Source organism: Amia ocellicauda, chromosome 4, assembly GCF_036373705.1.
Source record: "Amia ocellicauda isolate fAmiCal2 chromosome 4, fAmiCal2.hap1, whole genome shotgun sequence".
Classification (NCBI taxonomy): Eukaryota; Metazoa; Chordata; class Actinopteri; order Amiiformes; family Amiidae; genus Amia; species Amia ocellicauda.
In genome coordinates this window covers 43,974,250-43,990,595 of record NC_089853.1, presented here as the reverse complement: position 1 = coordinate 43,990,595, position 16,346 = coordinate 43,974,250, and the positions used below count along the sequence as shown (strand labels likewise).

The 16,346-nt window shown below is 42.5% G+C and overlaps 1 protein-coding gene across 1 annotated transcript; it reads right to left on the bottom strand.

Annotated features, from left to right (window-relative positions):
* Positions 1-6,700: 6,700 nt before the first annotated feature.
* Positions 6,701-12,235, bottom strand: LOC136748573 (protein snail homolog Sna). Its single transcript, XM_066702439.1, has 3 exons — positions 11,881-12,235; positions 10,183-10,686; positions 6,701-8,460 (listed from the first exon to the last, which is right to left on the bottom strand). Exons 1-3 carry the CDS (start codon positions 11,954-11,956, stop codon positions 8,282-8,284), a joined length of 759 nt encoding a protein of 252 aa, XP_066558536.1. The 5' UTR covers positions 11,957-12,235; the 3' UTR covers positions 6,701-8,281.
* Between the last annotated feature and the right edge of the window lie 4,111 nt (positions 12,236-16,346).

The following is a 16,346-nucleotide window of genomic DNA, read 5'->3' as shown; positions in this document are numbered from 1 at the left end:
TGAGGCGTTAAAGTGTGTCAGGAGATATGAAGCACTCTGCTCTAGTTACTAACTTACCCTGCCCACCCTCCCCATAAAGGATATTTCCTGCCCCAGAAAAAGACAACAACAATGTCCTAATAAAGTTGTTGAGTTCAATGAAACTGGCTGCTGTTATCCTAGAAGAATGCTGGACTGTTCTTGGTGATGTACTGCTGTTGCTCTCACTTTATTTACTCTGACATACACGCATCATGGCAATTAGTTGTCTGGGTACACACACGTGTGGAGGAATGCAGTCTGTAGAGAGAGAGAGAGAGAGAGAGAAAGGCAGAGCTCGGTTTAACCTGCCTATAGCTACACCCGGCTGTGCTGGCTGTGCAGAACCCTACCCAAGCTGTAAACGTAGTGTTTCACTGCTCTCATTAAGAGCTGAGTCTCACTGGCTCCAAACCCCCACTGGAAGGCGCATGTTGAGTCTGCGGTGGGGTGTGCTCTTTGATTTCGAGCTGCCCCCTGTGAGGAGGTTAATGAGAGACTGTGTGTGATCCAGAGGAATGGGGGGTGTCTGGGTTGGAGGGGGGGGTGTATTGGGGGCTGTAGGGAATCAAAAGCAGACTGTGAGCAGGAAGAGGCCCACTGAATAATCCTGGGTGAGGTTTTAGTAGAGGGTTAGGAGGCTGGTGGGGGCGGGAGGCTGTTGCATTGAGAACTCTGGAAATCTGGGTCAGGCTGCAGAAGGTCTCCCTGCTCTTCCACCACTTCCTGTTCCTGTCTCTCCTTCCTTCCCTTCCTCTCACTCGCACCGTCCCTGGGCAGCTGAATCCGTTCGCTCTGCCGCTCACACACTCGGCACTCCAGCCTGTCAGCACTTGGGGCGGTAAGTGACGCCCATAAAAGTTCACTTTCCACAACTAGGCCGCAACCGGCTTCCCTCCGCTGAAGTATGCCTTTGTGGCTGCTCCACTCTCGGTGTCCTGGAGCGGCTGTGAACTCGACTATTATTGTTACTGTGATATGCAAATGCAGGGCCCAGGCTGGGTGAAGGAGGGTGGATTCCTGAGACAGGTGGTTTCACACTTGCTGGCAGCCCTCTCTGCCAGATTTACTGAGGCAGGGTGGAAGCCGTCAGTCTTTAATGGTGCAAGTCTGGGCTCCTCTGCCTTTGATCTCAGGTGACAGAGCCAACGCAATTAGTTGTGTGTTGCTCATTTAACATCCCTATGAGAGGCAGGGGGCTTTAATTGAAAACTTACTCTTGCTGTGGCGTGAAAAGCTTTCATTGCTTACCTGTAAAACACAAAAGAAGTCTGTGCAAGCATGGGGGGCCATAACATATCATAACTACTGTTTATTGGTTGTTGTTGTTGTTGTTGTTGTTGTTGTTGTTGTTGTTGTTGTTGTTGTTGTTTGACCCGTAAAATGTTGCTGCTTTGAGAGGAGACTGTAAGTTGTTTTTTTTTCAAGTTGGCTAGTTCCCTGGTAACTGACCTTCATAACTTCCTGTTCTTTTTTATTTTCAGACTGAATTGGGGGGAGGGGGGGTAAGCTTTGGTAAATGCTATAACTAACAGAGATAGTTGCCATCCCCTCAGACTTCCTCATGCCTGCAGTGTTTGTTCTTCCGCACGTTTTCCCTTGTGAAAAGTCTGCGAGCCGGGCTGAGGCGCTGGGAGGCTGGCTCCACCGACCACACGGTGCACATTAAGAGCCTGGCTGTTTGGCGCGGCCTGTGTGGAGAGTGCGTGTGGCTCTCTCTCCCCCCGCTGGCTATGGCACAGGGAGCTGGAGCTGTAACTGCACAGGACGGATGTTCGAACATCTGGAAAGACTTTGCTCAGAGCCGCGGGGGTCAGTGTCGCTATTTTCTTGCTGATGAATCGTGTGGGAATTTTTACATGAACACAGGCTCTGATTTTGGTTTGTTTGTTTGTTTTATGTTTTTGTCTCCCCCCCTTTTTTTTGCTTAGAAAACTGGAAAGAAAGGTGACTACAGCATGTGTGTGGGAGATGTTGACTCAATGTGTATCTAGGGATTTATGTTTGTTCATTTAGGAATATGTTTATTCGCTTGTTGGTTTATTGCTATGATTATTTATTGGTTTGAATCCATCTCTTTTTTATTTTTAAGACTAAAATACTGAAATGCAGGAGGATATGTGTGACAATTGAGAGATACACGAGGCAAGGTTGAAAAGCTATCCGACTTCAAACACCCTCATGAAATTGTGCCTTTTGGGAAGAGTAAGCCAGTACTGATCTGGCTCTCGTATTTCTATAGAGCCGAGTCGGGACTGAGAGATTTCCATAAATCTCTCCTTGATATCGGAGTAACAGAAGGAATTCTGTGTCAGCAGGTTTGTGATGGTTATCTGGGTTTCCACATGCTCATCTTTAAGGGTTTCTCTAAGTGCTTGTCCTTGTAAAGATTTAGCAGTAATTAAATCTTGTTTTTATACGCTGCAAAGCAACAGATGCTGTATTTCCTCTCCTCTCCAGTCCCCATCCTCTGACGGTGAGAGATGGCCTGTGCCAAAGCTCTCTGTCTTTTGTTAAAGTTGGGGGGGGTGATTTTTTCCCTTTAATCTGCCTGTTGTTTTGGCTTTCCAAATGGACCACCCTGCACTTGTCTTTTCTCAGGTGGAAAAAGAGTTAATGTTTCAGGGTGACAGCTGCAGGCACAGCGCAGGGACGCCAGGCTGGCCATGCACCGGATCATGATGACGCCTCAATCTGTGCAGCCCCTCCACCCAGCTCTCCCCTGTAACCCGAGTCTCCGGCACAGCGGGGGGCTGGTGTCTCTCCTGGCCACGCCCCCAGGCCACAAGGCTCAGAGACGACTCGCTCACACCTGCTCCTACCTACCTGCGCCTGTTCTGGAGCTTGCCTTTCAGAATGGTATGCGTGTCACTCCTGTGTGGAAAGATTAACCCTAGCTTCACCCCTGCCTTCACGACCCCATGCCTACCCCTGTTGCTACTCTGCACTGTCCAGCCCTGCCCCTCTCAACCCATAACCCTGGCCCAATCTCAACTCTACACTCATCTCTTTGTAATTGACCTGAACCCCAGTCCCGTAGATTTAGTTAATTGTTATGGCAGACTTTAAGTTTTTAATTGGGGGAGGGTTAGGATTTAGCACAATAACGTGCTGACACCCCCTTTCAGAAGATGGAGGGAGGAGATGGTCAAGTTTCTATTGTTTCTCAGCGCAAGGCATATCTAGTTATCATTATTTTCTCATTAGCATCATTATTGTTGTTCTTGTAACATGCTAAGAAGTACAAAAAAAAGCTTGCAGGGAAGTACTTAGCTACTATTAAGCTTTTAGAAAGTAAGCTTTTCTTCCCTTGAATAAGCCCTTAGGTATGGATTTCAGGCAGGTGGATTTATGTGCCTCCAAGGCAAAGGGAGGGAATCAGTCAATCTGTGCCTTTAGACACACGCTGGGCTACCTCCCAATTACAAGGAGCATGCCTCTCCTCTCTCTTGCGCGCGGTGAGGAATGCGGCAGAACAATAGCTCCTCAAACACTCCTCCCCAGAGCTCTAGGCCCAGCAAGCCCTGACTGGTGAACAAAAGTGCACCTTGCGGCCCACAAACCCTCACTCACTGCACCCCCCCACAGGGCAAATACCTCTGGCATATTTTTTAGTTGTGTGAATACAGGTGATTTTGTGTGTGTGTGTGTGTGCCAGGTGCAAAGAGAACACACCCAGTTTTGAAGACAGCAAAAAAACACAAGCCCGAGTGTCAAATTGTTGTTTTCTTCGGTGTCTTTCTTGGACCGTACTGGAGATTACAGGTGGAATTGATCTGTATCCATTCATTTCAAGCGGTAGACCTTTCTCTTTGATAATGTGACCCTGTGCCTAATCGCCAGGGAGAGATTTGAGTTGAGTATGGGGTTTAGCCCAGTCCTCAAGAGCTCAATAGCCAGCCAATGTTTGGGGAGGTCAGGCTGCTCTAATGATTTGTAAGTAACACCTGTCCTTGTACTCAATTTCTGAGGTTCTTGCGTATGTTTAGATTGGAAAATGAAAGGAGCGGTGCTGAAATCTAAGCACAAGCATTTGTCAGTGTCTTTTTCTAGCAGTTGGGTTTTGGCAACCATGTGAAACTGGAGTGAAGAATTCTAGTCCGAGAAGAATAGCCAGGGAAGGGTAGTAAGTAACCTGTTTTTGTAGTTATTGTTGGTGTTGGTTTGTATGTTTTATTTTTTTTAATTATTTAAGAATAAGCTGAACATTTGTTTTTTTCTTCACAATAATAATAACAATACAAATTCAATGTGACTCATCAGTTTTGCTTATATTATGTAAGATTAAGGCCAAATGCTGTGAAGTCATTCAGTATTATATTAATGCCAGGCTTTCCACAGGCCCTGACTAGACCATGAAATACCACATTTCCTGGTGCTCGTGCAGCCCTCGCTAACTGAAATAATGGTGCAGAATAATTGACCAGGGCACTTCCAGGCCCCCCAGCACCGTTCACCTCTAGCCCCCCCCGGCAGATTCTCCAGAAAGCCTCAATCTAGATCTCGTCATTTCAGAGTGAAGCAGGGCATATTAGTCTTTAATAACTTGAGGCTCTACAGCAACAGATAACATGAATGTATGACGTGGGACATTATTGTGAGTTTGCTAGGGCAGGATGTTGTCTAAACCCCTCGGTGGGACTCTTTCCTGTCTTTCAGAGAGCAGGGTTTATTTTTCTAAAGTGCTGCTGCAGGGCAGATGAATATTCCCTTCACTCTGTGGGATTCTCTGGGTAAACCTGCCACAGAAGCTCTGAATTACTGCTCAAGAACCTCATATAACCCTGTATTAAAACCTGTAGAGGATTCAGCATCAATAATCCAAATTAAAATTCACAATGAAATAAACAATAAATCATAATCTACCAGTTTAGATACTAATTAGTCTATTGCGAGTGTGAGAATTCATTAAATTAGTCAGCCACCAGTCACAGCTCTTAAAAATCTACATTTAAAATGCATATGTCAGTGGCTTGTGTGCTGTTTTCATTTCACAAACTTGCTGTTGTGACGTTGGCAAGGTGTTGGATTTTCAGGGCCAATAAGACCAATAAGGTTATGTGTGTATGCTCTATGTGGTGCAAGTAGATTTAAAAAATAAAATATTGGTGTTTTGTGTGTCATTCTGGCCTGCTGGATTCAAGTAAGATAGCACTTCCCTGTTTAGCACTAATACCTGTATTGGAGCCTGGAAATAAATTCTGAAGACACTGTTTAAGATTCTGCTGTGTTTATGTCCCTCTTCAAAGCTGTACTCAGTGAGAACTGGCTCAAGGCTTTTATCAGGACTACAGGATGAGTCGTGTTTATACATGTCTGACAGCTTCTTCCTGTGTCCCAGGCCTGGCTGTGCAGCTCTGGCTGGAGGGGGGGAAAAAAAGAAAGAAAATGTGCTTCCAACGCCAAACTAGGTCAATATAAACTGGCGGCTTCCTGCTCAAGACTGGCTCGCTCTCAAGGATATGAATTAAGAGATGTGAGAGCCTCATCTGAAACAGGGAAGAGGGCTGCAGCTCAGAGACGCTCTATGCTTACGGTGTTGCTTTCGATACAAACGAACACATCAGACGTAGCATGTCTGAAACGTCAAGCGAGCTCTGAGACCGATACTGTGGTAGGTGATTTCACAAATTATAGACTGGCTCTGTCACTCCAAACATGCAATCATCAAATCAGTGGAAAACAACGGCCCAAAAAAAAAACTTTCCTTTAGTCATCAGCAGTTCCAAGCCGCTCTCCTAAGTCAACACATGGAGCATCGTATGTAATTTTCGGTGAAATATGTTGCGTATTATATGTAGGGATAACATCTGTTTGTCCTATAATGTTTGAGAGCCAAGTGGTTCCAGTGTCATTCCTTAAGTATCGCTGTGGCCAGCACTTCTGAGACACGGAACCTAATGCAGCATTCCTCGGCCCCATAATGACAGACACATTAAACAGCTCCAGGAGACCACAGCCGTAATTCCCATGCATCTTGCCCAATGTGACAAGAAGATCTATGCAGGACTGGACTAACATCAATAATAAAGCAAGTGTTCAGGATAAGGGCTTTGCAAGACTTGGCTTTGTGGGCTTCTGATTATTTTTTGAACAAGAAAAACTCACTGTGAATCTTTGACTGGCCAGCAAGACAAGCAGCTGTATGCAACCTCCACCCCCAACCCAGTAATGTGTCCCAGTGTTGACCTGGAAGCACCTGACCTTCTCAGAATGAGCGAAGTTCACACTGCATGCTTTACGATGCCCATCCTCCCATCTCTACTCTTGTGGAAGTTTTCCAGTGACTCAGTTTATAGGAGTGAATGGTTTGATAAGTCAGTTAACCCTTTTCAATTTGACTCCCTTTCTTCTCTCTAGAATGAGATTTTTCCATTAACACAGTAGTAACAAGCTGAATGGGTTTTCTATGCGCTCTCGTTGAATGCACCTGCTTGTTTGTGTGGGCGCTGGAGATACCTTGTTCAAGCTATGCACTGCCTGTCTGTCTTCATACACCCCCACGCTGGTAATGAATCAACCCTCTTATTAGTGTGAGCGGTGTTGTTGAGAGGTATATGTTAAAGCAGGGCAGGTGTGCATTGAAGAGTCCCCTCATGCCTCTTTAAAAAACACTTATCCCTCAAAACTCCCATCTTTCACCGTTGACTTCTCTAGCTGCTGTATTGAACAAAACACAAATGACAGAAACATTTTTTTTTTTTTTTACAAACATAAATTACTTTATTGAATGGTGACTATAAATTGGACATATACAAAAGTGTACAGGTAAAAAAAAGAAAAGAAATAAAAGCATTTGTCAAAAGATTGCACAAGCTCCTCCCTCATAAATTAAATTACACAATGCCTGAAGGCTGGATACTCACCAGCTAAAACGCAGGAAGAAAACAGGCATACACGTCCCAATTCAAAACAGTAATCAAAGGGCGAGGGCTGGCCAACGGAGCACAGTAAACATGAAGCCGAAAGAGAAATGAGACGAGTCAGAAACCCTTCTGGAAGTAAATTAGGTCCAGCTCTGCCACATTTATCTTCCTTAAGACAAACGCTAATACTGCAAAATGTTAAGACTAACAATCTCATTTTAGGTAAAAACAAATGGCAAATATGCCGTCAAAGGTAAGGCACACTTTTAATTTTTTTTTAAAAGCAAATGGTTTTGAAATCAAACCAAATATTGAATTGGTTTGACTAACACATGGTGCTTTGGTTTTCAGTTCAAGGCTTTTATTTATTTTTTTAATTTATAGCTAGACATCATTATTTTTAGAGTCAGTGCAGAAAGAAAACTCAAACGCTTACTCTGCTGTTCTGCACTTGTGGATGTGTCTCTTGTAAGCCCTGCTAAGACAGCTTTTAATGTGCTTTGTAGTTAACCATGGTGGATTGGATTTACTTTTGCTACAAAAATACATAACAACATTGACAGTCAATTTCAACCACATGGTCCTCAATCCAGATATGCCAAGACTTCGTGTTTTTGGAAATGTTCCAAGACAAGTGTCTCTGGCCATGGCAAGTCACACACAATGAATCCCCATCTCTCCCACCCCCTTGATTGTTTTACTTGCTCTTATTTGCTTTCCAGCAAAGAATTGACAGGAAGTCACCTGTCAGGAGTCCTGTGAAGGTCACCGGCTGAGCACCTGTCAGCACCCAGCCTCCTCACGGTGTCAGGAGGCAGCTGTCTCAATAAATTCCTCGGCGTGTGCTGCCCCTGACACGCCACGGAGCAGCTGCCTCATTGTGAGGCGTGGGCCGGCTGCAGCGTAAGAAGGAATGAAAACAGCGCGGCTGCCCGATCTGTTTTTCTGGCTTGGACTGGGGAGCACTAGCCAACACTGTACCTTTGTATGAAGAGAGACGGCATTCATTAAAAAAAAATATTTAGGAAAAAATGCTATGAGAAACTACAAAACTGTCATTTAAATCAGTACGCCGTCTCCGAAAGGGAAGGTGTAATAGAAAATATAACGTCTGGCCCCTTATATACTTGTCCATTTCAGAGTGGATGGTGTGCTCTCACAGGCATGCCCCCCCTTCTAGTCTCATATGTTATCTTTCACAGTAAAGACTCTGTGAGTGTCTCGGGTGACAAATGTGAGTCACCATGAGGGACTGAGAGCAGGGCTGGGGTTGAAGGTGATTTTGTGTGGGGGGGGGGGGAGGGGTCTCTTATAAACAACCCTGAAGTCTTTGGGCAGGAAAGCACCCCCCTCTTCTTCTCTCTCTCTCTCTCTTTCTCCCCCCTCCTATCTCTCTCTTAGGTGGAGCAGCAGCCAGCTTCGGTGTGCTTGTGCAGGAGGGACATGCGGCTGAAGGTCCGAGAGCAGCTGCCACACTGGTACTTCTTGACCTCTGAGTGGGTCTGCAGGTGAGCACGCAGGTTCGATCGATCGGCGAAGGCGCGGCTGCAGTGTGGGCAGGAAAATGGGCGCTCTCCTGGAAAACAACAAGGGACATTGTGAAAGATCAGTACTATTACACACACAAAAAAGCAGGGTGGGTAACTTTTTGTATTTTCTTTGGGCCTGAAGGTCCCCTGTTACTTATTTTTGTAAATCAACCTATGGAGTATAAATATATACTTTTATATATGCATATATATGACATTAATTTCTTATACTGTGAAAAGAAGCACATTATTTTCACTTCCACTACATTAATTGGATAAGGCATGAGACAAACCCCATAATAACTACCTTCCGCTAGCTTCTATTGAGATTGCTAGCATTAGGAATTCCGAAAATGTCCAAATCCCTTTACCTTTATCTTTTTAAAATACTGATAGTGCCACAGCATTTAATAGCAGGAGATCATAATTTACACATTCAGCTAACTATATGCGTGCCGAAGGGGAAATAAAGTCCCCAGACAACTTTATTGGGAATGAATAGCTTGTTTTTTTTCCATATTTTGAATTTACATCACCAGGGGTTCCTTTGGAAATATGTTAACCCTTTCAGACAGACAGAGGACTGAGATAAATAGTAGTGGTCGGTTTTCCATTTTGTTCTGGTCAGTGAGGGAAAAGCTGGTGCAATTTGCATTTTCAAAGTTTTTCAAAGAACACTTTGGAGTTCTTTCAGTTTCTTTAAGGTCCCCCTTTGTCACAATGTTATCCTGTTTATCTCTCATCTGATACATATGGGAGATAAGGTATTTTAATCTGAAGAGCATTGTGATATAATGTTTACAGAGAGCTATTCCTAGATCCACAGAAACAAACCACAATACCCTCACAACGATCACTGCTATCATTATGCATCCTCAGATGTTCCCCTTCACATTGAAACCCAAATCTGCAGAGGTTCCCTTTGATCTTCCGTTGATTAATGGCACGGGATGGCATTCTCAACCGCAGTGACCTACCTAATCAGAACTACACCACTTCTGAGTGTGTATGTCGCATCTCTCTGACTTACACTTCCCCAGAAATCAAAAATAGATATAAACTGCAAAAGCAGCACTGCCCAACCAAACCCACTGAGATTCCAGAAACCATGTAACCAAAACCAGTGTTTTTCTTTAAAAACTAACAAGCACACATACACCTTAGTTTTTACACTGCAATTTCTAGTCAAGCATGTGTGCAAAATATTCTGAACCTATCATCAGGAAACTGGATATGAATATTGCCTAGTTCCCTGCACCGAACAGTACAGCGGCCTCCCTGGGCGTTTAGAGGAGGCCAAATACTAACTAGTGTTAGACAGCCCTTTCATTAAATATGACTCCTATAATATAGAATGCTGGATATATATATATATATATATATACAATGACATACAGGATATGGCACGGCCCACCCAAATCCTCAAATAACCCAGTCATGAGCAGAAAACCTCTACAGATTTGGTATTGAATGCAGAAGAGAGCATCCCACTATACAGATTGAAAGCAATTAAAAACATACATTTATTCCCACCCTGTCACCAGCTGTAAGCCTGTTCTGTATCATCATGTGTGTTGCTTATGGCTTGTTGAAGCTTGAATTACAGTGAAGTGGCTGACTAAAGCATCAATCTAGAGAGTGTCACTTCCAATTGGATACAAGTGTAGGCTTTGGATTGGAAGTGTTTTTAATAAGTGTTTTTACTTGTTTTCTACAGACTGTACCCCACCCTTCTGCCTGCCCTCCTCTATCTTCCCCTCTTGACTCACCTGTGTGTGTGCGAATGTGTCCTTGGAGGAGCCAGGGTCTGGAGAAGGCCTTGCCACAGGTGTTGCAGACGCAGGGCAGCGTGTGTGACCGGATGTGCATCTTCAGGGCCCCCAGGCTGCTGTACTCCTTGGGGCAGTGCTTACAGCGGAAGGCTGGGCGAGCAGTAGCACCCACAGCAGTCTCGCCGCAGTGGGACAGCTGGTGCCGGGACAGTCCTGAGGGGCTGCTGTAGGACTTGCTGCAGTGGGGGCAGTGGAATCGGTCCGATGGCTCTGGGCTGGGAGGGTCTGAAGTGCGTCCCTCGTCCTCCTCACTGCTGCTGGACTGGGAGCTCAGGTCCAGTGGGTGTGCTGGAGAAGGGATGGTCACTGGGGTGTAGAGGGCAGGGAGGAGCCCCACGTCCCAAACCAGACCACCTGCGTAGCAGGCGGCCACTGGTCCATTCTCCCCTGCAGGGAGCTCTGCCAGGGGGTACCGCTCTGGCACAATAGGAGACACCGACCCTGCAAAAACAATCAGGGTGAGCGAGAATTAGATATTTTCTTTAAAATAAAATAAAAACATTAGATTCTTATATGATTTATATATTTTTTACGTTGAATAACATGATCTGTCACAAGAAGCAATCGGGATTAAAAGAAAAAACTTTAAAGTACTATCTGAGTTTACTATTTTTCCCCTCCAATAACCCTTCTTTCGCTGTCTTTCAGCGTCGCCGGGTTTTATCAGCACACCTTATTCAACAAAAGGTGACATGGTTACTCTGTAGGTAATGAGCTACAACAAAATGCAGCCTGTTAAGAGCCGTTTCCTCTAGTCTTTTGACATGGGGTTGCTAAAGCATTGGAATGGATATCAAACTGTGAAACTACGCACATACAGAGACAACTTGGGGCAACACTTCAATGGCCAATGAAAAGAAAACAAACACAGGATATATAGTAGCCTATAATATAAACCTCTGAGTATGGTAACAATTCCACTTTGTTAGTGCCGTTATAAACAAATGCGACACTTTTATTTAGCCCCACCTCTACATCACAGAACTGTGGTACGTCTCAAAGAAAAAAGTTGTTGAAAAGTAAAATCACAGTACACGTAGACCCGGCGGTGACATTTCTGGACTATGGCTTAGCATAATGTCCCACTATGTTCAGAACCAAAGCTCTTTGTCCTGAGCCGAAGTTGACTATGTCAGCAAAAACAGCTCTCCCTAAAATTGCTAGATCTCCATATCCAATGAGCTAGGCAATGTGATAACCTGTAAACAGTGAATATATAATGCTCCCCTTAACTAAGAATGTCCCAGTGCAAATAAAACGTTAAACTGCATATCTGTACTATACCAGCGTCAATCAATAGTTTGAAGTCCAGCTTCTTCAGCACAAATTCGAATAAATAACCAACACGCATGGGAGCATTTCAAATTAGGTTCCTACAATAATGCATTCCCTGCCTCGTATCAGTACTACGCAACTTGCAGTAACTGTTCCTGTCTGCTTTAATGAGATTTAACATTTTAGCAAACACTCCCGAGTGGTTTATTGTTTGTGTCTCCAAGGTCTGGAGTTGTATCATTGAGCTGTTCTGTTACTCATCACCCAGTATCCTGTTGTAAACAGGTGGCATAAATCCCTTATTGGGACGTAAAATGTACAAACACCTATTCAAACATATATTCTGTTACAAACACTTACCAGCTTGGCTTTCAAGTTCGCTGTAATTCGGCTTCTTGCTGGTGAAATACTTCTTCACCAGGAATGATCGAGGCATTTTCCTTGGATTTGGTTTGGTACTGAATCAAGAAGGGCTTGGTCCTTTAGAAAATCGATTTCTTTCGCAAGGTTGATTACAGACGATTTTGTGTTTGAAGTTTGAAATAGAACACAATAATTAAAAAAAGCAGAACACTGTGCAGAAGAATGGATGATTTCAAGGCACCCTCAAAGCTGGTCCACGATAGGACTTTGGAGACTTCAGTGATCGCTTTCCTATCTCAATACTGAGACCAGTTCATGCGTCCCAAAGTGTCCAGCCTGTGTCTGGTCCCTGCCTGAAATACTCTGGCTGAATGAGAAAGTGGGCTGGGGTGTGCAGTCGTCCGCCCGCCCACACGGCACCCCTCGCAATCGGATCCCAGGGACGCGTCACCGGGGCAGCTCCAAAAACAGGTGCCCCGGCGCGAATGGGCGACCCACGTGGTGAACGTCTGCCCCATTGATCCAGATACACACAGCAGGAATGTGATTGTCTTTCTTCATATTGAGAAGTGCACACCGATCACTATTATGCAAATATACTGAATTCAGTGCATTCCCTGGCTGGATTTGGGAAACTGTGGAGTATGGAGCTGCGTGTCCCTTCAGAGATTGTAATTGCCCATCAGACTGCTGAAGCCTCTGGAATGCATGTACTTTGTTTTATTTTATTCCGTTTTAAATACATAGCCATTCTTATTATATGTGGAAATAATGCAAATACTAAAACACACCCAGTAGTCAAAGTTCACATCCTGGGAAACATCATCCCTGCAGAAATAAGGGTGATGAAAACTTCAGTGTCTACTTAGGACCCACACACATATTTATAGAATAAATGCAATGGACATAAGTGCCCAGAGTACTGCATTGTTTTAAATGCGTTTTTGTTTTATTACTTAAAGAACCCAGAATCACAATATATCCTGATGACAAACAGGATGGCAACGCTGTAATTTAGTTGTGTCATAGTGTCGTGCCAAACAGCGGAACATCCCACGATGAAAGAGAGACTGCAGGCGCAATGTAATTGCTACGAATTTGAAATAACTAACTATGCATGGATGTAAGAATTACAGTGGTTACTTAATGGCTTCAGGTTTTCATACTAAAAATGCTACAGCAGTGTCCCCTGTCGGAGATCATTTTAAACGTTCTGGTGATATTATTATTATTATTATTATTATTATTATTATTATTATTATTATTATTGTTGTTGTTGTTGTGTGTACGTAGAAAACATTGTCAAACACTGGTTATACGATGAAGAAGGCCAGCTTTGAGAAAAATAAAACAAATCCTGTTGTTTACCTGCAGAATAGCAATTTAAATATTTAGACACAACTAAGTAAACCATGCCATAACTGAAGAAAATATGAGATATTGAAAGAATGACCAATTCCAGTCTGACCTGAAATGGAGAGACACTAAAAGGAACTCTAATTGATACCATCCTTATGATAACAGCATTGGGTACATACAATTATATGGAAACCTTATTGATAAAATCAATTTATGTGCACTTAACCCAGATAACTAAGCATTTCAGCTGCTTTAAATTTACTTTTTAAAGAACTCTTTAGTAAATCATCAAAATCCAGATGTGCATATAACTGTGTTTTGTTTGTATAGGGAAAATTGGACTGAAAAGAATGAACAGGTTTATCTGGTTCAACGCAGGGGGCTACAGGGGCACACAGATTTGATACGCAAGGAATGTGCCCCGTCTCGCAGGTGTAAATGAACAGTGAAGACGACTGTAACAATGCACCCCCAAGACTGCCCCACAATTGCGTGATAGGATTGTTTATCACTGGGGCTGATTATTCCTTTCACTGTAGTTAATGTCGTTTAAGTCTCCAAGAGAAGATTGCAGATCCCTGGCTGCTATAGCTGTTGCAGTTGGACCTATTTAAGTAGAAAAAGGTAAAACTTCAACCATTTGTTTTTGGTCTGGTTTCCAAAGCCTCTACTCCAGCCAATTCAATCATTCAAAATATAAGTCCCACACCTAACAAAAGGCTTGCAGACTGCTAAACCAGTTGCTTAAACAATTAAGCATGTTTTATTGTGATTATATGTTTTTTGTTATGTTTGTGTCATTGCATTGTTTTGTGTGCGATTGTTTTTTTGTTTTTTTGTTTTTTTAGATTTTTCTTATTGGTAGATGTTTTTAGATTGATACAAATGTTATAATCAATTCTCACAAGGTAAATTGTATTACTGTGTGTAGAGGCAATACTACGTAGATGATACACGGGCAGAAGGTGGTGAGTACTTGCTGTCTCTTAATGTCTGCTTTTCTGTGTCTCTTCCATATCTATTTCAGGAGCAAAACATTAACCACGTCCTAAAGTCCATTTTTTATGTAGTCAGGAGCTCTCAGATTTGTTATTTATATCAGCATTACAAATCATTAGTTGCCGATATAAAGTTGCTTTAATCTTAGATGTCAATCATCGTTTTGTCTTATTATGTGGATACATTCCGTTTCCTCAAGGGGGCGACCAAACTGAGCATGGATTTTTTTTTTTCATTTCATTTTCAGAAAATGAAGACATATGGATGTCCAAATTGCATGTTTGTTTTATTTAAAGTGTGTTTGCCAATGATATGTGTGATCTTAAAATAGGTTAGTAACCCAGTGTGACTTACAGTTTATATAAGAAACATTTCAAAGCATTACAAAGTGCTGAAATACAATCAGTACAAAATATAATAAGCACATATCCCAGTACATTGTGCTAATCAGTGCAGACATAATATAGTTAAGTCCCAGGTATGTGCTAAAGGGTGGGTATAGGAGAAGCTGTAGTAAAAAGACAGAAGTGCCAGCAATACATAAGTAGGCAGGAGCATAAGGAAGCAGAGTTTAATAAGAAAGTGCATGCTGAGCAGCAGAATCTGTCTGTTGTCTTCACTGAAGCCAGGAAATTCAATATGAATTTGATTTCCAAATGACTCCTAATTTTTACTGAATGATTTTCCATATTATTAATAATTCTATTTTAATTGTATTTGTTTCTGTCAATGGATGTATTTGTTTTCTGTTTGGAGACTAGAAAGGGTTGTTATGACACTCTCTAGGAATAGGATCTCCCAATAAGTAGCTTGATGGGATTGCCAAATCAATAAATTATTTAGCACTAGATGTCTGAGGCTGACAATAATTGATCCCTCTCTGCTCAGTGCAACTTTCACATGTGCATTTTGTTGTTGTGAGAATTGACCTTCTATTGCATCTCAGTATGAGCCCTTGTTGAACAGAAAGTGAAAGATTGAAATGAAAAATTGAGGAAATTACAGTTTCAAAAAAGTCAACATATCCCTTTCCAGATGCTTAAACGAAGCAGTGTAGTTTATGCAACTGAAAGTATAGTAGGCTGGACCTCCACATTGTTAAAGCTGCAGTAGATTAAAATCACCTTAACTATTGACCATTTTCCAACTAGGCCTAAAGCACTCCCATAGAATGCTTTATTTTGTTTTTGAAAAGAGAGGAATGTAACGCCTCTTTGCTAATCAAAAAGTTGTGAATGGCCTCTTTAAAAAACACTGCATTCAAGCAACTGCTGTTCTGGCTGATAAACTGCACTGCTGTATGCCTTGTACTGAACTGTATTTTTGCACTTTGTATTATGCTTATATTTTATAAGTCACCCTGGATAGGGGTGTCTGCCAAGAAATAATTAATAATAATAATAATAATAATAATAATAATAATAATAATAATAATAATAATAATAATAATAATAATAATAATAATGAATCAGAATGGTTGTACAAAAAGTTTATACAGTACCTTATTGATTAAGTTTCTCTTAATGGGCCTGGTTACACTCACAAATCTGTCCAAAACAATGCACTTATTTAAAAAAGAAAAGGATGTGTTCAAATATAGGGAAAATCACATCCTTTCCTAATATCCTCAGCCTTATATAGTTATGTTCCCTTGTGGTGGGGGGGTGGGATTCATCATATTTTGAAATTTAAAATGAAAAATGGCAGTAACAAAACATACACATTTCTTCCACCTTTTCAATGTGATTAATGTTTCCTTTTTCTGTCCATGATATCACTCTTTGTACAGTGTGCCAAACAGGCTTGGACATGTGGCTTTAAAATTAACTTATTTTCTTCGTATCGGCCTTTTCCTTCTATTGAACAGATATGTCCAGTGGTTGCTGAATCTATTAACAAACTCAGTGCTTGCCTTGAGTTGAGACTTTGACAGGCAATTAAATTTGAAACTACATGCTGCATTTTGGTAGAAAATGTGCTGCAGCAAGCAGAAGTGAGACGTGAAGTGAGAAGTGAGCAAGCAGGCAAGTTCATCACTCTGTACTGTTAGGACCTTTGTTCTCTCTCTCTCTCTCTCTCTCTCTCTCTCTCTCTCTCTCTCTCTC

Bases quoted from the DNA above. Each gene is read 5' to 3' on its own strand.
- LOC136748573 (XM_066702439.1), bottom strand. From the start codon at position 11,956: ATGCCTCGATCATTCCTGGTGAAGAAGTATTTCACCAGCAAGAAGCCG. The intron at 10,687-11,880 runs GTAAGTGTTTGT...TTGTTTTTGCAG, and splicing joins CGAACTTGAAAGCCAAGCTG to GGTCGGTGTCTCCTATTGTG. The intron at 8,461-10,182 runs GTGAGTCAAGAG...GTTGTTTTCCAG, and splicing joins ACACATTCGCACACACACAG to GAGAGCGCCCATTTTCCTGC.